The sequence below is a fragment of the Thalassophryne amazonica genome, chromosome 23 (assembly GCF_902500255.1).
Source record: "Thalassophryne amazonica chromosome 23, fThaAma1.1, whole genome shotgun sequence".
In the NCBI taxonomy this organism is placed as follows: Eukaryota; Metazoa; Chordata; class Actinopteri; order Batrachoidiformes; family Batrachoididae; genus Thalassophryne; species Thalassophryne amazonica.
The window spans coordinates 26,822,111-26,843,674 of record NC_047125.1 but is presented as its reverse complement, the minus strand read 5'-3'; the positions used below and the strand labels follow the sequence as shown (position 1 = coordinate 26,843,674).

General features: G+C 40.5%; 1 protein-coding gene across 2 annotated transcripts; it reads right to left on the bottom strand.

The window, feature by feature from the left end:
- Window positions 1–1,608: 1,608 nt before the first annotated feature.
- Window positions 1,609–19,935, bottom strand: LOC117504745 (tetratricopeptide repeat protein 39B). 2 transcript variants are annotated; one of them, XM_034164240.1, is made up of 19 exons: window positions 19,590–19,935; window positions 14,407–14,441; window positions 14,222–14,326; window positions 13,501–13,632; window positions 12,247–12,317; window positions 12,090–12,157; window positions 10,104–10,168; window positions 9,905–10,010; window positions 9,655–9,720; window positions 9,411–9,519; window positions 6,020–6,087; window positions 5,818–5,877; window positions 4,535–4,696; window positions 4,311–4,402; window positions 3,733–3,853; window positions 3,533–3,644; window positions 2,671–2,788; window positions 2,467–2,583; window positions 1,609–1,739 (listed from the first exon to the last, which is right to left on the bottom strand). In XM_034164240.1, exons 1-19 carry the CDS (start codon window positions 19,626–19,628, stop codon window positions 1,643–1,645), a joined length of 1,743 nt encoding a protein of 580 aa, XP_034020131.1. In that variant the 5' UTR covers window positions 19,629–19,935; the 3' UTR covers window positions 1,609–1,642. The 2 variants fall into 2 exon arrangements, with proteins under 2 accessions (XP_034020131.1, XP_034020132.1); XM_034164241.1 differs by lacking the exon at window positions 14,407–14,441.
- Between the last annotated feature and the right edge of the window lie 1,629 nt (window positions 19,936–21,564).

The window sequence follows — 21,564 nt, the reverse complement described above, 5'->3', positions numbered from 1 at the left end:
TGAATGGTTTTAATATTAGAAACGGTGTTTGCATGAGGTCTGCAGCATTCAGCCAATCAATGGAGAGCATTAATGGACGTATTTCGACTTATGAGTAAATTACCAGCAATGCGTGTCAATAATCGCATAATTTACCTACAACTTATGTCCCGCATGTGCGGAATGTATGAGTCATACTCTGGTATACATCAAAAATATTGTGCATGACCAATTTTTTTGAGGTACTCAGTGTTATTACAACATATATCAGTGCGCTCTTAACTTATAAAAAAAAATAAAATAAAATAAAAACTTACCCATAACTTATTATACGGTCAGCATACACTGGCTAAATAGTAAAGGTGTGACCGGGGTGGTAATAAAATCCATTGTAATTCAAAATACCAAGGGATCGTTCTGTTAAGGCCTCTTCTCAATGAATAGGAAGTGAATTATTTTCCTCACTGCACTGAAGTACAGGATGTGCAGTGTCTTTACTCACCACTACTACACAATGTACTAACGTGAACGGTTTCACAGGGCTAGTTTCTCAGAATTGTGCAATTGTTTCACAAAAGATCAACAGAGCTGGCATGCACTTTGTTATTTTAGCCAAGTTAAAGGGAAACAATTCTAAGATCATAGTTCAGACTGAGCTTTTATTTGTGGGTAGCCAAATCAGGAATCTAGTGAGGGAAGCCACCAAGGCACAATATCCAAATATATATATGCACAGAAGCCTTGTTTTCAAGCACAGCATCTCCACATCAAATAAATCCACTGGAAGAAAAGAAGACCTGAATCTGTTTTGTCATAACAGGTTTCTGAGACTGAACGTCTGATTTTAGGACAGTGAATCACACTGAAGGCTTTGGCAAGGCTCTGGAATAGGTGAAACTCTCAACAAGTCCAACAATCTCACCACATGTCCAGGAAGTCACTGAAGGCCTGGATCTTCATCTTGATCCAGGGAAGTCTGATCAGCTTCTCGAGTCCAGCAATCAGGTTGTCCACAGAGATCGCAGCATCATCTGCAAAGTTGAGTCCAGCAAACATTTCCTCACCAACAAGGTGCTAAGATGTGGATTTGTGTTGTAAACAAGGACAACCACTGGGGGCAGAACATAATCTCAACTGATCTACTGGTTTGAAATTTCTGTTTAAAAGTCTTAATTCTATAACTAACAATCGCTACTTGCTAGCATCAACTTGTTTATTCCCGACAGGGGTTTTTTTTTTTAAACCTTATAATACAAAAACTGCGAATCTCTGAGTACTTCACTCAACACTTTGCATGCTGTGTGCACATTGTGATCACCTGATAAGTTTTCTATGAGGCACGTTTGTACTCCATGTAAAAGCTTGACTCAGTCTGCTGTGACTTTTCACTAACAATCACGACTAAATTGGCTTTTCAAAGTGCAGTTTGAAGGGTTGAGAGTTCAAAGTTGCAAAGTAAATTTTTGTCTTGTTAGTGAGACTAGATGACATAAGTAATACCTGGTTGTGGCACTGACTGGACCAAGATTTTGTCTTGTGGATGCCGACAGTAAGGCCACTGCAACGTAAATAACCTCACCAGTACTCAATAAAATAAATTATAAGTCCATTAATAACAGAGGAGGAGTGTTTTGTTTGTTAAAGGGCGTGAGTGACGCTGGCGTTACGGTGTGCTCACGGGGGATCCCCTGAGGCTGGTCAGTGCAGCGTGGATCCTGAAGTGCAGCCTGGACTCCATGGAGTAGTCTTTGTAGTTTGTCCTGATGAAGAAAAGTGTTCCAATTAAGTACATCAAATACTTTGCCCTGTGTTCAATAAAACACTAATGTACACATGAAATAAAATAAAACATATACTCAATGTCTGGATTTAAAATAAAATTAGAAGCAAAAATATTTGGCTGTGTTCACATACACACACGCATGTGCACTTTTAATAAAAATAAATAAATTACTGCCATTTAATGCCTAATATTTTGAAGCCACATTTATTATACTTATTTTATGATTTCCACAGCTATTTTCTATGTAAAGTTTTCCAAAGTTTGCATTTAATTTTTTTTAAGCTTTACATTTTTTTTAATAATTTAATTTCATAGAATACATTTTTTTTTTAAATCTTTTAAACATTTATGCTGCCACTACAGTTTTTATTTATTTTACTTCTTAGCTTTATGAACAATGGTCAGCATTTTTTGGCTGTCTTTACTGTACAACATTTCATTATATCATTTAATAGTTATTTTTAGTGCCATTTTTAAACTGGCATCACTCTGTATAAGTACCAACACAGCAAATAAATCTACGCTAAAGAATTAATGAAAGTATGATCTTACAAAAATCACATGCAATACTGCCCCTTGTGGGTTCAGGGTGTAACTGCTAAAATGCAAACTAAACTTTTCATGCTCAGAAATAAAACTCCTGTATTTTCTTCACTTTGCATGAGTACCTAAGGAAACTGTATGTAGCAGGCGTCAATACTAACTTTGCATTTTCGATGAACGCGGTTGCCTTGGTGATGTCTCCCTGTTGTTTATACAGCAGACCCAGCTCATAGAGGGTAAAGGGGATCAGGTAGTGATCATATTTGATACGACTCTCGCTGAAAGGTCATAAAAAAATGAAAGAAAAAAACAGAATCATATGCCGGATGACCAACAGTGTGTCTGTGCAGGTGGGCAAGTTTTACCTGGACAACACCTGTGTGAAGCACAGCTCCGCCTGTAGTAACCGTCCCAGGTGTTTCAGACAGAGGCCCTTCAACATCTGGACCAGACAGCTGTCGTCTGGATGGAACTCAGACGGGTCTGACGGACACAGGCCAACAAATATTAACATACCCACGCTAGTTTTAGCAGTAGCACAACAGCAGCTACCTGCTGTAATTCACAGTATTAATCAGGTTCCTTGTAGTACTTTTAAGAGTAATTTCAGGGTTAGTGGTCGATAACTACCCCTGCAGGTCAGGAGGAGGATATGACTGTATTGGGTTGTCAAACTTTCTTGCGCTCGCAATAACTTGAACAAAATGTATTGTTACATATTGTCACATGGCAGCCATCTTGGTAGAGTGTTAAGTCTGAATTTCAATAGGGGGTCTTTGTCTACCAAACCCTAACCCATCATACAAATATCTATGGCAGTTCTTCAGGTCTCATCGAGAAACAAAAAGGTTTATGAGACAGACATCAGGCGTGACGACAATACTTGTCTAGCCCGTTGGGGCTGAGGGATTAAAAAAAAAAAAGAATTTCGGGCGACACAAGTACAATTACAAATAACTTTTTAAAAACACAAACAAGTGTTGAAAAATGATTACTAAACTACGGGTCACACTACACTAGTTTGTCGTGTGCAACTGTCAAGGTTGCTTGGAGACAAGGTATAAGCGCAGGTTAAACCAATGATGGAATCCCAAAATGCTCCATGGTCTGAAATGTGTCACTTCAGAATGGTTTGTCCGTCCTCCACGGTCTCAGAAGGCCAGGCTATTGTAAAATGCAGCCATCAAAGGATGTGTCCCCAAACCGGAGACGCAGCCTTAGACTCACTGGGGTCGTTGCGCAGTTGCTCCTCTGCCTTTTCTAATGTAACCAGCAATGACTCTGTAAAGTCTGCGCGTTTTCCTACAATGGTGAAACCGTTCCAAACGTACATCATTTCCTACAGAGAGAGAAAGAGAGGGGCAGAGTGACGGTCAGTCAGAGACATAATGATGGTCCATCAAATCAGACCTTCATAGGGTTCGTACCAGTGCAGGGATGACCAGGGGGACCGGGGTCGCAGCTTTGTAGCGTCTCGACTTCCTCACTGCAAATTTCTCTGTCGGAATAGATTTCCCCGCCAAACGCTGTTTTAGCACCTCCACCTGCCTGCACACATTTAGTATATAATTTACATCAGACGACATTCCCCCGTGCCAGATAACCTAAGACAGACTCAGAAAAGACCCCAATCCTCTCAATGCAAACATTTCCTCACCTTTTCAAAAAGTTTTCCAAATACCCAAAGTGGCTTGCTTTCCAAAGAGTAGCAACAATCTTCATTTGCAAAAATGCTCAATGTTGGCGCTATAAAAATTAATTATGTCCAAAGTTTGACCTTGTCTGTTTCTACTGCGTTCCTACTATGTTGTTCAAGTTCTTACTATGTCCACCCAAATTTTTACGGCCCTAATGGAATCGTGGCTGAGTGTGATGGGGATGTTACCACAGTAACCAACATGCTCCCTCAGGAGGAGTGTAAGGTCAAGCTGTTAATCATGTGTAGTGACTTTGAGGTAATTTGTGTTACGGTTTGGTGCTCTGTAAGTAAAATGAACCGACTGACCCAAAGAGGCTGACAATGTCCTCCCCCGTCTTCTTGACTTCGTCCTCTGACATCATACTGAGGATGGCTGCCTTCTGGTAAACATATATTGCCTGTAGAGAGAATAAATATGCATGTTTGACCTTTCTGCCCTTTATCAAGACCCTAAATGACTAAACCCATGGTGTACCAGGACACAGCTGATGCCATTACTTTAAATGCCTGATGTGTTTTTGCGTTTTCACCTTGGACCAGCGGCTCTCATTGCACAGGAGGTTGGCGTAGCGGTAAGCTAGCGACCAGTCCTGCTGGTACGTATGAGTCCACATCAGTTCCCAGTAACACAGATGGTGGATCTGCTTCCACTCGTGTTGGCTGCTGATGCACTCCTCATACCGGCGCTGCGCCTGCACAACACAAACACGTTACACAACATTAGCCTGTAGAAAAGCTGGTGTGGCAACCTGGCTAGGCTAGCACGCGCACTGATATAGTTGGCAAGAATGGGTGTAAATTGATATCACGAAAGAGAGAACCTGTGGCGTCTTCAGGAAGCAATTCGGTGGCCTCTGAATACCTTTAAAGCCTAGATAGTACTGCAAAAACAAGGTATTTCTCTAAGCTAAGTAGAGAAGCTAGAATCTTCAACTGGACTGGGTTGCTTGACGCGAGGATGCTTCGCTTCAAATCACAGAAGCTTCCTCAGCTAAAATTCTTGCTCTGGTAGTCTGACTTCTGTCTTGACTCTTGTAGAGAAGAATAAACAGAAGCCACAAAAGCTGGAGTTTTAAACCTAACCAGACCCCTCCTACCGAGAGGCAGACTGCTATAGGCTAGTGACTAAACAATAGCTCTAATTAGCACCTATTGTGCTCTAGTTAGCACCCTCCTAATGACAGGACGGATGCCTCTCCTGATGGCTCCCTTGACGACTCTCCTGATGATGTGAATGACTCATTACCATGAACAAAAGACTGAAACTGCTTTGACCTGAGTACCCCATTGTAAACAGGGGACAAAGCGTCTCAGACCTCCTCCCCGGTTAAGGCTGGGTTTCAACTGTTTCACATAGAATGGCTCCTTGACCCCTCTCTCAAACCATTTCTTCTCTCTGGCTAAGATTTTAACTTCCTTGTCCTCTAAGCTAACCTACGATGACGCCAACCATGCTAGTCAACAAACCCACATGATCAGATTCATTACATCACGCGAAATATCACGATAGGTATAAAAACAAGATTGCATCTTTCATATTTGACATCTATGTGAATAATGACACAAATCAACTGATTACAGTGAATTATATACAAAATCTGCTCCTAAATATTCCAAAGTTGTCAAATCACTGGCTTTCTGGAGATGATATTTGAGAAGTTGCATCTGGCTTAAATATTTTTCCAGTTTATTGTTGAAAATAAAAATATAAAAAAAGGCAAAACAGACCCAAGGAAGAGCAGCATTGTCATGGTCACAAGTGTCAGCTATAAAAATGAAAATACACACAATATATAGTGTTTGGGTGTCAAACCTTTTCAAAGTTTCCTCGCAGCATTGCGATGCGAGCAGAGTAGAAGAGAATAATGGAGCCCTAAAAGAGAGAAAATTAAGTTTAAATTTTTAAAAAGGGGTTAAATAAGAAGACCTTGATGGAAAAAAAAAAAGAATAAATACTCGATTCATTTGGGATTAAAAGATTAGAGAATATGCGTTTGCGGGTCTATCTGTCTTACGTTCGCGTATCTCTGTTTGTAAGGTTCCAGCAGAGCTTCAGCTTCCACCAGGTCCCCCTCCCCAGTTCCTGAACAAACAAAAATCATCATCCAGAAAATCCTGCCCTAAACACCTGCAGCCATAATGTGACACACAGGCGGGTTACGGTCAATATCGTGCAGGTTGGAGAACTCCGACCGATGAAGAACAGCAACGTTAAGGCAGTAGATTTAAAGTTTAAACAGTCATCTGTCACAACTTATTCTAATTAAAAGCAGACCATGAACGTGGAAGCTGTTATTCAAAAAGCAACATCAAGCCTAGACTGGAATCTAATAGGTGCCTTTTGGGAAACCCCAACGTTCAACTTCATGTCTTCTTTTTTAATAATGTTTTTCCTCTTCTGCTCTACCATGACGTTGTGACTGGTGAACAAATCGACAAGTTGCTGAGTGGACAGACATTTCAACTCGGGCTACTCCAATTTTTGCTCAAGGTCACCACATTGTGTCACATGATTTGGCACCAGTTTTACATCAGGGACCTTCTGTCATGCAACTTGGTAACTCTACAGAAATCAAACTATTTTTAATAGTAAGCTACAATATGGTCAGATTTTGCTTAGGAACACCAGCGGCTATGAGCAGGTTCTGTTACATGTAGACCTAGAGTTACATCAGGAAGGGCCTCCAGTGTAAAATTTGTGTCAAATCTCAATGTGGCTCTGTACTGAATCCATTTGCATCAGACGCTCAAAGTGCTTTATATAATGCCTTACATTCACCCTGATGTGAGGGTGCTGCCATACAAGGTGCTCACTACACACCCAGAGCAACTAGGGGATTAAAGACCTTGCCTGAGGGCCCTTAGTGATTTTCCAGTCAGGCTGGGATTTGAACAGAGGATCTTCTGGTCTCAAGCCCAATGCCTTAACCACTAGACCATCACCTCCCCTTAAGAGGTATTTTAAGAGGTTAAAATGTCACATTCTGTTTTAATCTGTTGAGTTTTGTTTTTGAGTGGCGGGGGTGACAGCCAATCAAAGTAGAGCTACATCGTGACGTCACAGGCTGGTTGCTAGCTGCAAACTCTGTTTCGTTTGTGTGCAGATATAAACTTTGTCTATTAAGTAAAAGCTAGTGAGAAAAACATTTCTAAGACTGAAAATGCTGTTTTTGAAACTATCTGGGAACTGTTTTTTTTGTGCAGGAATTCATCAAGCACGTCAGCTGCGGGCACGTACTAACACAGAATACCCAGAAACTGGATAGAAGTCCACTTTTAGCTTGCCATAAGCTAAGCTAGTGGCGCTCGTGAGAGTATGGTAATTTACAAGACATTTAGCGTACATTAGTGTGCCCGCTAACTTCCACTAACTTCTGCTCTTTTCAAAAGCTCATGTTCATATATTATGTAAAAGCTAGCTAGTAATAAACACTTCTAGAAATGAAAACACTGTTTTTGAAACCTAATAATACCTCTGAAGTGATTTACAAGACATTTAACAGATGTTAGCGTGCACGCTAACTTCCACTAACTCAAAGCTATTTCTGCTCTTTTCAAAAGCTCATGTTCATATACCGTATTATGTAAAAGCTAGCAAGTAATAAACACTTCTAGAAATGAAAACACTTTCTGAAACCTAATAATACCTCTGAAGTGATTTACAAGACATTTAACGGATGTTAGCATGCACGCTAATGTCCACTAACTCAAAGCTAACTTCTGCTCTTTTCAAAAGCTCATGTTCATATATTATGTAAAAGCTAGCTAGAAATAAACATTTCTAGAAATGAAAACACTGTTTTTGATACCTAATAATACCTCTGAAGTGATTTACAAGACATTTAACAAACATTAGCACCAAGCTAACTTCCACTAACTCAAAGCTAACTTCTGCTCTTTTCAAAAGCTCATGTTCATATACGAGGTCTGTCCATAAAGTATAGGTCCTTTTTATTTTTTTCAAAAACTATATGGATTTCATTCATATGTTTTTACATCAGACATGCTTGAACCCTCGTGCGCATGCGTGAGTTTTTCCACGCCTGTTGGTGACGTCATTCGCCTGTGAGCACTCCTTGTGGGAGGAGTCGTCCAGCCCCTCGTCAGAATTCCTTTGTCTGAGAAGTTGCTGAGAGACTGGCGCTTTGTTTGATCAAAATTTTTTCTAAAACTGTGAGGCACATCAAAGTGGACACGGTTCGAAAAATTAAGCTGGTTTTCAGTGAAAATTTTAACGGCTGATGAGAGATTTTGAGGTGATACTGTCGCTTTAAGGACTTCCCACGGTGCGAGACATCGCGCAGCGCTCCCAGGCGCCATCATCAGCCTGTTTCAAGCTGAAAACCTCCACATTTCAGGCTCTATTGATCCAGGACGTTGTGAGAGAACAGAGAAGTTTCAGAAGAAGTCGGTTTCAGCATTTTATCCGGATATTCCACTGTTAAAGGAGATTTTTTAATGAAAGACGTGCGGACGGGTCCGCGCGTCGGGACGCAGCCGGCGCGGTGCGGCGGCACAGGAAAAACACCTCCGTGTTGATAACCATTTGTAAAATCCAGGCGGCTTTTGATGGCTTTCAGTGGAGTGAGTATATGAGAAATTGTTTAACAGCTGGACATGTTCCAACTTGTCCTTAAGGCTTCCAACAGAGGTGTTTTTCCTGTGGCGGAGCGTCGCGGCGGCAGCGAGCCGACGCTGCAATCCGTCCGCACGTCTTTCATTAAAAAAATCTCCTTTAACAGTGGAATATCTGGATAAAATGCTGAAACCGACTTCTTCTAAAACTTCTCTGTTCTCTCACGACGTCCTGGATCAATAGAGCCTGAAATGTGGAGGTTTTCAGCTTGAAACAGGCTGATGACGGCGCCTGAGAGTGCTGCGCGACGTCTCGCACCGTGGGAAGTCCTTAAAGCGACAGTATCACCTCAAAATCTCTCAGACGTTAAAATTTTCACTGAAAACCAGCTTAATTTTTCGAACCGTGTCCACTTCGATGTGTCTCACAGGTTTAGAAAAAATTTTGATCAAACAAAGCGCCAGTCTCTCAGCAACTTCTCAGACAAAGGAATTCCGACGAGGGGCTGGACGACTCCTCCCACAAGGAGTGCTCACAGGCGAATGACGTCACCAACAGGCGTGGAAAAACTCACGCATGCGCACGAGGGTTCAAGCATGTCTGACGTTAAAACATATGAATGAAATCCATATAGTTTTTGAAAAAAATTAAAAGGACCTATACTTTATGGACAGACCTCGTATTATGTAAAACTAGCTAGAAATAAACACTTGTAAAACTGAAACCGCTGTTTTTGTAATCTGATAACACACCTATTTTAACCTGATAGATAGATCAATGCTCATACGGCCAAGGGTATTTTAGCATTGCGTTATCTTTTACATTCCTACCAAGTATCAGCGACACATAAGTGTGGTAGAAGAGCAACGTCAGAGCACAGAGGATGGAGCGCAAACTGTGACGGGAAGCTCCCTCACTGAGCTGAGACAAACCGAACCCCTGCAGAGACAAAACCCAGAGGCGTCACCGCAAATCGTTAACGGCAGCATCGGTCCAATCACGTAGTTAGTGACAGCAAACATTTTAAATTTACAGGGTACAGCGTTCTATATGGTTCAGTGAGGATTTACAAACCCTGTTTCCAGAGAATCCAATGAACTCAAGCAACCTCAGAATCCTCTGAGGGAGAAGAGACAACATCTAAAGAAGACAAAAAGAGTGACGCATATTACAGATACAGACAGCAAAACTGAAATAGCAATTTATAGATTTTATATGCTAAAACAATAATACATTTAATTTACTCCCCAAATATCCGACATAAAACCTGTGTCAAATCAACGTGCAGATCCACCTTGGGACTCTCACATCTTTGACTACTCACCAGGTTGAATGAGCCAATCCCCAGTTTGACTCCGCCCTCAAATTGCCTGAAGGAGTTCGACTGGCTGGCCAGATCCTGAGCAACATTCAGTACATTCTGACAATCTCTATTGGACGAGATGGGGGGAATTACATCCCAAACAACCTCACAGTGGAATGGAAGTGTTGATGAGTGATTAAGATTTGAATCTGTCGCTCACTTGTAGATCTGGTAGCTGGTTCGAATCTTGATGCCTCCTTTAATAAAACTGATCATGTTCTCATCCTGGAAGACAGAATAAGAACTAATAACACTTGTTGACAGATGGGATGTGGGTCAAACCGGTGTCAGCTGCTGATGTCAATGTGTCAGCACCACTTCGTAACAATCCTGTCAATCGGGACTAAACTCAGGCCTAAATCCAATCAAATGATTCCTTGTAGTAGTTTACACAGAAGAGGAACCTATAATGACATCTGAAGTTCATTTGGGTTTAACAACAAAAATAAATAAATCCTTAAAGTGACGACTGACTTTTTAGACTTTCCTCTTTGGCATAAACAAGGATAATTTCACTTTTGCAAGTGACATAATAATTCAAGCAAATTTTGGTGGACTTCTTTGTGTATTCGGGTGTTTACATAAGTGAGGTTCAGAACTTGTGCTACAAGAAAAACAGAGGTAACTTCAAAAAGAATGTCAGTGCACTTGCACCATAGATCACTATCCCTTCATGGAAGAAGGTCACATCTTAAACCTCCAGATACTTTTATTTCTGGGTGATGCAGAGAATTTTTGACATAGTGAGTGGCTCAAGAACTGATCCCAGAGGAATGCCACATCAGATGTGTTTTTGATGCTATTCTGTTTTTTCTGCTTCTTCAGCTTTGTAAAAACCTTGTAACTGTTAGAATGGCCAAAGCAGTGGGTCACCCCTCTGAGTCTGGTCTGCTTGAGGTTCCTTGCTCAATATCAAAGGGAGTTTTTCTTTACCACTATCGGCTGTGTGATTGCTCAAGGGGCTTGATAAGGTTAGACCTAACCCCTGTAAAGAGCCTTGAGACAGCTTTGTTGTGATTTGGCGCTGTATAAATAAAAATTAATTGAATTGAGATCTATGTACTCGATGTACAAAAATTTGTTTCCTCAGACACAAACAAATCTTTGTAAAAATGTTGCAGAAAATCTAATCAAATTCTCAAAATCATCAAATGTCATATGCAACACTGATGTCTTAAACCCCTGTCACACGGCACTAACGAAGGACACCATAGCCAAAACAAAACAAGAAATCTGGACGTACGTTGACATCATTTAACCATCGTCCAGCTTCATTTCTGTAGCTGGTGCTTCACCAGAATTTTCAAAGTGTTGAAAAATGCGAACAAATCCTGACAACCTCAATTCGTCCGTATTCCGTTTTGCTTTCTGTCTTGACGGTTCCTCATCGTTTGTGTAGTTCCCGTACTATCAGCATTCTGTTTGATTGTCGTCCAACCTCTCAAGTCCGACGTCTGGCACGAACATTGACGATATCTGAACAGATCAATAATTAAAGATCTGACGAGATCAACGTGACTCGTCCACATGTGGGACGGAAAGCAACTTTTTCCATACAGAAACAACAGCGGTAAGAACGTGCATGTGCACGCACACATTGGTGTAGTGAAGACAAACCTGTTGTCAAGACAATGCAGCTGCAGGTGGCTGTGGAGAGCACAGACTTGCTGCAGAAATGATCACAACGTCAAGGTCACCGTTAGCTTTGTTTTTCTTTAGTTAGTTTTGGTTTTGTTTCGGTCTTTTATGCGCTCTGCACTCGCAGGCTTTTCAGTGATGGGTGAAGTGCTGGCTCATTCTTCCACTTTTTCTAGATGATTTGTGGCTTTGTGACTTTTTGCCTTCGTTCCGCGATCGCCGTGTGCCATGTGACCGGGCCACAAACACTGAGGAATTCCCCACAGTCAGTTAAAATCAATAAAACTTGAAATTTTAGCAACAGCAGCAACCAAAGTGCTGACAGAAGGATATTAAAATTTTAACCCTAAAATTTATCTTGTTTAAACGGGCTGAATGTGAGATAAACTGGATACAGTCATTTGAATTACTTCATGACATTTTACAGGACTGAATAATTTAAGGCCGTGGGGGCTCAGTAATTTGTTCATCTTTGATGGTTTCTGATTGATGATAGTGCCGTTCTGACCTGCACAAAGGTGAGCGTGGCTTTCTGTAGCAGACACTCGGCGTAGCAGAGCTCTGCATGCATCTCCTCTGCAAACAAACAATGCAACACAACACAGCCACCATCACTTAAAGCTGTCAATCAAATCCTGTGGGCGGGGCATGTGTTTGGCATGTACCTTCTTGCAGGTTGGAATGTTTATTGATGAGACTGGTCAAAGATCCAACCATTGAGTTCCTCTTCCGAAACCTGCACAAAGACATGACACTGACATTTTAGTTTGTCATTATTCTATAAAAAATTTTTTTTTAATTTTTTTTTTTTTTTTTTTTTAAACACAATGAACTTTGAAAACCTGAAAAATGTTGCTGGCTATGCTTGTGACGTGCATTCAACTGGTTGGATACATTTATACATTATTTTCAAATCTATCTATAAAGCAAGAAGCGTCTGTGTGTGTGTGTGTGTGTGTGTGTGTGTGTGTGTGTGTGTGTGTGTGGCTTGCATATCTCTGACTGTCTGTCAGATCGACCTCAGCTTCCGGATATGGCTTGCACATGGCACGGTGATGTGCATCCTTTATTATGAAAATTTTGGGGATTAATTTTCAAAACCTTTATTTTGAAAACTTTATTTTAAATAGCATAACATTGGTACTTCCAAGATGGCGTGGCTTGCCCATGTTACTGGTAGCAAAGTTAAACAACATCAGATAGTTCATGTTGCTCGCACCGTTTCACAATAAAACATTTAATATCAGCATCCCAGCAAATACTTTTACTGTGAAAGGCATGCTGTCAGTGTTCCTTGCAATTGAGTTTAACTTGACACTGATGAGACGTTAGCTAAAATCAGTTTTTGGGTAACACCAACAAATTTCCCCACTACAACGTTTCAGTCAGTACATAAGCTGAATAAAATAGATTTTCCCACAATTTGTACAAAGTTTCCTTAAGTACATAAGCTGAATAAAGTCTTATATTTGCAGCAAGTTCAAGTTTAAATAAACTGTGTTCAGGAGGCGGGGTCCTGCTTTGCTGTTTCAAATATTCTAAATCTTCAGTTTAATTTTGTCTGACTGTCTTCCAATAACCTGTTTAATAGGAATCCTTTTATTTTCATATAATTGACAATAAAACTGTTTGCTTTTAAAAGCAATATGAGAGACTATAGTCAAATAATAAAACATAAGTGCACCTCTTTCTACATCCCACCTTCAAACACAGCCACATACGACCATCCATGAGAAATCTACTTAAGCTCCCAATTTTCTATAGGAATACAAACTTCCTACGGGCACTGCACTAGTAACAAAAAACTAACAACTCCAAACTTTAACCAATAGAACAGAATGGAATAGAATAGTATTTACTGTCACTGTTCGGTGGGGGGGTTACAACGAAATTGGGGCAATAAAACATTAATCTCTCACCTTTGACACGTCTGCAATGCCTCCTTAATGGTTGCAATGGCAATCTGGATGTCTCTGTGTTCAAAGGTCATGGCCGCCTGCATGACCAGGATACTGCTGTAGCCCAGAGCGTGGTACATACTGTCCCTCCACCTAAAATATACAGCACCTACAAGTATTCATACTGTCCATTTGAAACGCAATGATCCATAGAAAAACACTATCATATTACAAGCAATACTGGTTCCCATTATAGAAAGTTGGATGATCACACCAGATGAGTAGTAATGATCATAGTACTAGTTGAATTGCCAGCAGTACTGACCATCTACTAGCAGTTCAGCTAGTACTGTGTGTGCTGCTGTTAGTACTGCAAAACATTATATTTCAACTGGAAGGACATATTAGTACTGGTACTGCAATTCTGACTATGCAGGTCATTCCTGGTACTTCTGCAGGTACCAACTGATTGTGATCCGGTACAATAACAAGTGGTGGTACGTCGATCAGAAGTGGTGTCAGTATCACTGACTGTACTAGTAAGACCTGTGATGGCATCTGTAAGTTCCACTCCGAAAAGTACTTCCAGTTAGACTCAGCAGTACTGTAATGGTACTAGGTCCAATACTAGTTACAGTGACGACTGTCCCAGCATCAGTGGATATGCCACGTGATACTCATACTGGCACCAGCAGTACCAACAACGCATAATACACAGCAATAGAGCAGTGGCTTTGGTTACCATGGTTTGAGGAGGTCCAGGGCTTCAGAGAACCTGTTGTTGAGAACTAGATTAAGAGCACACTGAGTTTCTTGAATCGCGGTCTGCAGGTCCATCCGACACGCCCTGAACACAGATGCAACATACATGTACATACAACATGTGGCACAGAGTTAGAGAATTACTACTGGAAAGTTTCTACTCACGCAGGTATCCGGTCATATGCATCTTCAAAGCAGTCCTAGAAAACATGTAAATACAGAGGTCAGATCTGACCTCAAAATATCCATGTCATAGACCGAATAACATCCCGACTGGCTACTTTTAGGAGGTAAAGTTGGTACCAGTCAGGTCCGTATAGTCCACTTTATTCGTGACTTTACATTTTTTTTGTTAACACTATTGTCAGTTATTCAAGTTGCAGTAAATTCAAGACTATACCTGGATTATCTTCTTGGTATAGTCTTCATTCAATTAAAATGCAATCAAATATGTGTTCACTGGATATCAGTTTATTACGCACTTAGCAATTTTAATACATAACAGTTATGATGATCAGCTTCATAGCAGCAACCAAAGCGCGACAGTGGGTTCCACAATAAGTCCACAAAAGACAAGTATTTCCAGGGACTACCCACTTTGGAAGATTCCCCAGTAACTACCCATGCCCATTAGCGTTCTTTTTTTTTTTTTTTTTTTTTTCTTTTCAGTTGGAACCTAGTAGGAATGCACACTTCTGCCAGGAATGGTTCCTGAAGTGCCGCAAGCATCCCTACTCTGAAGTAGGAGCTTAAAAAAATTATCCAGATGGCATTCTAAGAACTATGGTCATTCCCATTTCCATGTGGCGCAAACACAAACAAAAGAGGTACTTTGTTCCTTCTGCTCCAAGAACTAGAGAAAAAGTCCCTCTGGCACAAAAAATGCCTTCAGTTTCCAGCCCAACCTATTCCGGTAGACCAGGCAGGACTCTTTAGTCCTGCCTGGCCTGGGAAAGACACAAAAATGAGCTTCTGCAGAACAGCAAGGAAAACGATCAGGTGGATCCAACCTTCAAACAGGGACCAGCTTAGTGTATCCAAGTCATAATTCATCTGTGGATGCTGCTGAGTGGTTCAGTCAGCTTTAGATATGACTGGAGTGGGTTAAAGGATCATAAGATTTACTGGCGTTTCCAGAAACACACAAACGTTGGCCATCGGCAGGATGCTAATAACAGCAGCGGAGTGACTTCTTACATAATAATATACAGTAGCACACAGTGAGTGAAGCTTTGCCTCGACCCGGCGGTCAGGCCACTGTGTTCACAGCCACTCTAATCCAGAACAGTGCAAGTCCACTCAACAAACACCCAAAAAGAGGGAAGCACAGTATACTCTGGGCAGGGGTTAATAAATCTACACACATATATATATATAAATCAGAATCAAATTTATTAGCAAGTAAGTTCTCACAAACAAGCAATTTTATCTGGTGTCACTGGTGCATAAACAACAATAAAAAGAAAAGGAAAAAATACTTCTAAGTAGTATTGAAGTCAAATAGACAAATAGGCAAAACTATGTTCACTGTCAAATAAATATAGCATAGTGGAATGGGGCTGTGCAAAGCATGCAGATGTACAGTACCTAAATAAAATAAACTTAACTGGACCCCAGTTTGTCTGGAGAGTGTGTAAATGTAAATAAAGGTTCCATACAGGTCGGCAACATTTGAGTCCTGGGCCCGGACAGGACAGGAAATGCGTCACTGAGGCCATGCAGAAGGTTCTCATTACACGGTGGATCAGGAAGGGTATTGGTTCTCTAAGGGGACTGAAAGCAGCACAGCTCCTCCGAAAGGTGGCCTAATAATTACTGTCATTATTAAATTGTTGGTTCTGATATCTGATAGAAACGTGAATTAATCTTGTATAATTGCATGGAAACAAGTAGTTCTGATTTTTGTCAACAATCCAAAGAGGCAGCTGTGTGATGTTTGCTGCCTGATTGTGTGTTCTGGTCTGGGGTGAGCGTGGTTGGTCAGAGGACTCGGTTGTTGACTAATTGATTAGATAGACAACCTTCTGACATCAGCCTCTTCTAGTTTCGGTATCTGTACTTTCCACGTCTTCTATTTCAGTCCTTCTATCTGATCACACTTAACTTAGTTTTAAAATGATGGAACCTCATAAAGGTTCAAGTACATACAGAACACACAAATCATAGTTTCTGATTATGTTATCATGTGAAAAAAATGTTTTCTGCAACAAGAGGCTTCCTATCAGTTCATGATAACAATTATGAATCACCACAGATGTCAGAACCCAAAATTAAGAAACAAACCCAAAGCTCCAGAATACTAAAACTGTTCTTTGTTTATAATGGAAACAGATTAAATCCCATGACCCCAGAATGTCGATAAACATTCAAACCTGACCTGAGGACCACAAAAGGCAAAGAAAAGTTGCTCAAACTCACCACCATGCAGCAATCAAGTCTTCTTCGAGACAACTAGAACCTGTGCACAGAACTCTGCACCGATTTTAGCTTTAGCTCATAAACTATATTAACATCTGGATATAAAAAAAATTGGCCTACTGTGTAAGTCGCACCTCTAAACAAATAATTAAAAAAGAAAATGCATAAGACACACTGGAGTATAAGATGCACATTTTGCTAGAAGTGGAACTCACCTTTTTTTTTTTTTTTTTTTTAAACAGTGTTTCCCTAGGGGCAAGTTTAACAACAGACAAAGTCATTGCCGTGTGTGCACGCCACAGCATGTGCTGTTACTTAATATAAGGACTTAAATTTAAAAAATTAGCAAAACGGACAAATTTGTGCACTGGACAATATATTGAATTTTATTAACACATACCACTGGCCATAGCACTGGAAACACTACAATAAAAAGTGAGTACTGTACATTTTATTTTTTTTTATATCAGCTCTTTAATTTGAATATTTTTTTCCACTGTTGCTGACATTTATTCTTTTAATATTGGTATATGTCAAAGTTTGTCAAGAGGATTTAAGACATATCACTGTATATCAGGATGGTTGGTTCCTGAAGCATTTCTGGATTTTATCTTTGCAGTTACATCGCATTCAAGCCCAAGATCCTGAACCAAGTCAACTCAGCTCCACACCATGATTAAGCCTAATAGGCTAACACTGTGAATCTGCTGCGTTGCTAAACAGGGACGTCAGGCGACAACAGTCCACTGCATTTAAAGAATTTATTTTACAATAAACAAAGCTCGCCTCACTAAAGCACTGAGTCACCGGAATTCCTCTATAATGTGGCAAGTCAGACGCGAGGCTGACAGAGAAGGTCTGTGAGCTCATAAACTGCTGAGGTGTGACGTGGGACAAACTCCGCCCATTCACCTGCAAAATAAGTAGTTTGACTTCGTAATATAAAAACAGAGCACTCACAAACACAGGAAACTCTCAAAAACTATGACATCTTTTTGTAAACTGATGAGACAAGTCTCCATTTCAAGCACCAAACAGAATAAATCACAACCTCCTGAACATCTGACACACCAGAAAAAGAAAAGTGACACCCCCTATAAAATAATAAAAGAGCACTGGAAGCCTTTGATAATCACATAAAACAAATCAAGAATAAAGAAAACTAGTGAAACCATAAAAAAAACCAAGCAATCCTTAAAACAACCACTTCTGAAGTGCAAACATACCATAATAACCCCCATTACAAACACACGACACTTCAAGAAACACGAGACTCCATTAACGCTGAAACCACAGTGAGAATTTGCTGACATTTTTAATAATAAAGGCCAATGAAACTATTTCAAACCAATATTTTCAATACACATTATTATTATTATAATAAATGTTGCTGTTCTAAAATATTCTGTCAGATTTGAGCGACACATTCTGTTTGGTGTTGTTGTGCAGAAGACAGCCTGCGGGTGAAATCTGAAACACGATTTACATAAGAGACCCCCCCCCCCCCCCCCCACACACACACACACACACACACACACACACACACACACACACACACACACACACAGGAGAAAACTGATAGCAGCACCTCACCTAATACAGAGTACACACTGTAGACAAATATAATAAACCTGTCGGCATGACGCCGAGAACAGCTACAGTTGGCTTTACAGACATACTAAAGGTCATCGAGTAGAAAATAAAAACCAAAACACATCTAACATCATAACTAAAAGGTAAATTTTCCTGGAAATTTTAATTAATTCCAGTGCAATTCAGCACAGCGTCTCACATCACTGCCTTGACCCAATTGTGAGGATCTTTACGGTTAACTGGAAAACGTTGTATTGCTACTCACAATTAGCAATTTTCCACAGCAATCTGTTTTAAAGCTGCATATCTGTGTGGAACAATTAGCCAAATTGACAACACAAAAGCTGTAGATGGAAACTACACCTCCCCCCTTCTAGTTCTAACCGTGTTTCCAATTCTGAGTGTGGTTAAACCAAATATAACTTTCGTTTTTGAATTTATCACTAACACTTTAAAAACCATCTGATGAGAATAGGTGTTTCATGTACCACATTACTAACCAAGCCTGGACACAATGTCTGCCCTCAATGAAGTCTTCAAAACGCAAATGGCGATTTCAATCACGCTTGGTGAATCAACACTGATCACGTCAAACGGTCAAGATCAAATCAGAGGTAATATTAAAAAGGCACTAGTGACATTCTCTCGGGAAGGACCACAAGATACTGATATACTGTTTTCTGCGTAAACATCTTCTCTCCTGAGTTCAACAAATGATCAAACCTCTGACATCCAACAAACCTCAGAGATTAGCCGCCAACTGCAAACAACACAAATATAATGCAAAACAGAACCAGTTAAGCCACAAAACTAATCTAATATTAACATGTGCACACCCTTAAAGCACAAACATTCTTGCTTTTTAACTGTTCAAACACACAAGAGAACATGGATGCCGTGTATCGAGCAATAATAACATCAACCACAGTGACCTTTTTGCATAATTTGTCTCCAATGATAAATGACAAAATCTGCTAAAGAATCTGCCCCCTATTGAATACTTTGAACATTGAAATTAAAGTGCTTTTTAGGATTGGCAACAGATTTACAACTGCAACTCCACTGATTGATTAGTTGATTTTTTAATACCTGTAGCACCTGCAGCTCTGAAATCTAAACATTAAATCAGATTTTGCTCGGAAACATTTCAAAATTGTGCGTATTTTAAATCGTTTGATTCCGCCCCCCTCCACAGAATATTCTGTAGCCGCCCCTGTACAGGTCGCATTAACTCTGTATTATAGCGCGAAAAATCGCGAACTCGCCACAGAAATACTGCAAGATAACCGGTTACCATAGTAACGTCGTCATAGAAACGTGCCGGCAGTGTGTCGTACCTCGTCCTCGGCGGTCGCTCCGTTGTCTACGTGGGCCATATCCTGACTGTCCTCTTTCAGGTCCGCAAGTCAAGCCGGTTATCACGCCTCGGAGACCCGGGTTCCCATTTGTGCTGCACCCGGTGATGCGTCGGTCCTTCGGCGAGCAGGTCACGCTCTCCTTCCGGTTCTTCCCAGGTCTCTTCAACCTCGTTTTTGCGCTGACTTGCTTTAAAGGTTCTTTTTCGTCCTCACTCGTTCTGGTCTTTCTCGGTTTCAGTCAGAACCTTTTCCTCTCTTCCGTGAAGGGAAAAAAAAAACCCGTCTACGTTTCACCCTGAGGACACGCCTCCTTCACTTGCCCCGCCCCAAACAACTCAGAGACGCAGTGTCCACCCGCTAAATAAATTTGTCTTTTCGTCACTCCCGAAATTAACGAGTTATTATAGAGAACAATTTTTGAATTTAATTAAATAAATAAAAAAAAGGAGGTGGGCATAGCTGAGCTATAAGCTAAGCTAGTGGCGCTCGTGAAAGTTGAGGTGAGCATCGTTGTTTTGCCCAGCAGACCTCCCATAGACGTGTCTGCCCCCTGCTGGATGGTTAGTGAACGCTGGACAGGTGATGGATTAATACATTTAAAGTTTTTGGTTGTTTCACATAAGTTATTTCCTAAAAACTGAGTTTTAACCAGCAGAAAGGATTTTGTTTGAATTGAGCCATGAAAGAGAAGTAGTGAATGAGGGAAGCAAGACTTTACATGCATACATGTGCACGCACTAGAGGTGGGTGATACGGGGAATTTTGGTATTGATCCGATACCAAGTAAATACAGGCCCAGTATCGCCAATATTGATACCTTTTCATATTTAAGCTTCATAGATCCAAAGGATCCAGAACTAGGTTAGAATTTCGCCAAACATTGTACGTGACATCAAAATACTTTATCACAATCAACACTTTTGTTTGAAAAAAAAAAAAAATCACTCAACACAACTTAAAATCTCCTGAGGTCGAGGGCTGACAAACCACAATACAACAAAATTAACACACAACAACATTGGCAGGCGCCGCTGAGCCACGTGACGGCGCAACAACAAAAGACCAGAGGGGGGAGGGTGCGCTGCTCTGTGTTGTGTGACACAGCGCAGCTCTTACAGAGAGTAGACTTTGTTGAACCTGCGTTCAATATCAATACCAGCATTGGTATTGATATTAGGATCGATTCTCCCACCTCTAGCGCGCGCACAGTTGGACAGCAGATGCTTTCTGAAATGTGCAAGATTCTTTTTTCATTATTAAAGAGACTAATAATGTCATAAAATATATTTTAATTTTAGAATAAAGAAGTCTGAATTTAATTTTTCTTTATTTGAAATGATAATAAAAAGGTAAGGGGTGAAGGGTAGAGACTATAATCACAGTACAGGCTATGTGTCCTCACACGGACAATAAAATACAAATTACAAACACTCCAGCTCTTCACGTACACATTCAGATCTAAAACACCATTCCATATCACAACAATACTTTCTTTGAAAATATATTTGCAAAAGAACCCATAGCTGGGACTTCAGCAAACATCGGGAGCAGCTATAGAAAAAAAAGACAAAATATTTTCCTGTATAACTGCACCATCAGTGTAAAACCACTGCGTTTGACAGTTTCAATAAAAACAACAAAAGTTCTTGATCAGCTGAGTGACTGCCACAGTGCTCTCAAGCAAGGCACAACATACTCTTAGGAAGCAGAATTAAGACGGGTTGAATGTTGGTCATTATCGCTTCAGGGTGATGGTTAAATTCCTTCAACAGTCTCTCAAACTTGTCTTCTGAACAAAAATTGAAACCATAAAGACTTTATAGGTTTTTAACAAATTATTCAGATGCTTAAAAAAAGTTGGTGCACTATATCAGCTTCATGTATTTTGTTTTCTTTTTTCTGGAAAAATTAAATGGCCCCTGTTAGCATGAAGAAGATGGCATGCTAAAGGATG

Bases quoted from the DNA above. Each gene is read 5' to 3' on its own strand.
- LOC117504745 (XM_034164240.1), bottom strand. From the start codon at position 19,628: ATGGCCCACGTAGACAACGGAGCGACCGCCGAGGACGAG. The intron at 3,854-4,310 runs GTCAGTCGGTTC...AAATGTGTGCAG, and splicing joins GACATTGTCAGCCTCTTTGG to GCAGGTGGAGGTGCTAAAAC. The intron at 2,789-3,532 runs GTGAGTCTAAGG...TGTGTCCGTCAG, and splicing joins GCAACTGCGCAACGACCCCA to ACCCGTCTGAGTTCCATCCA.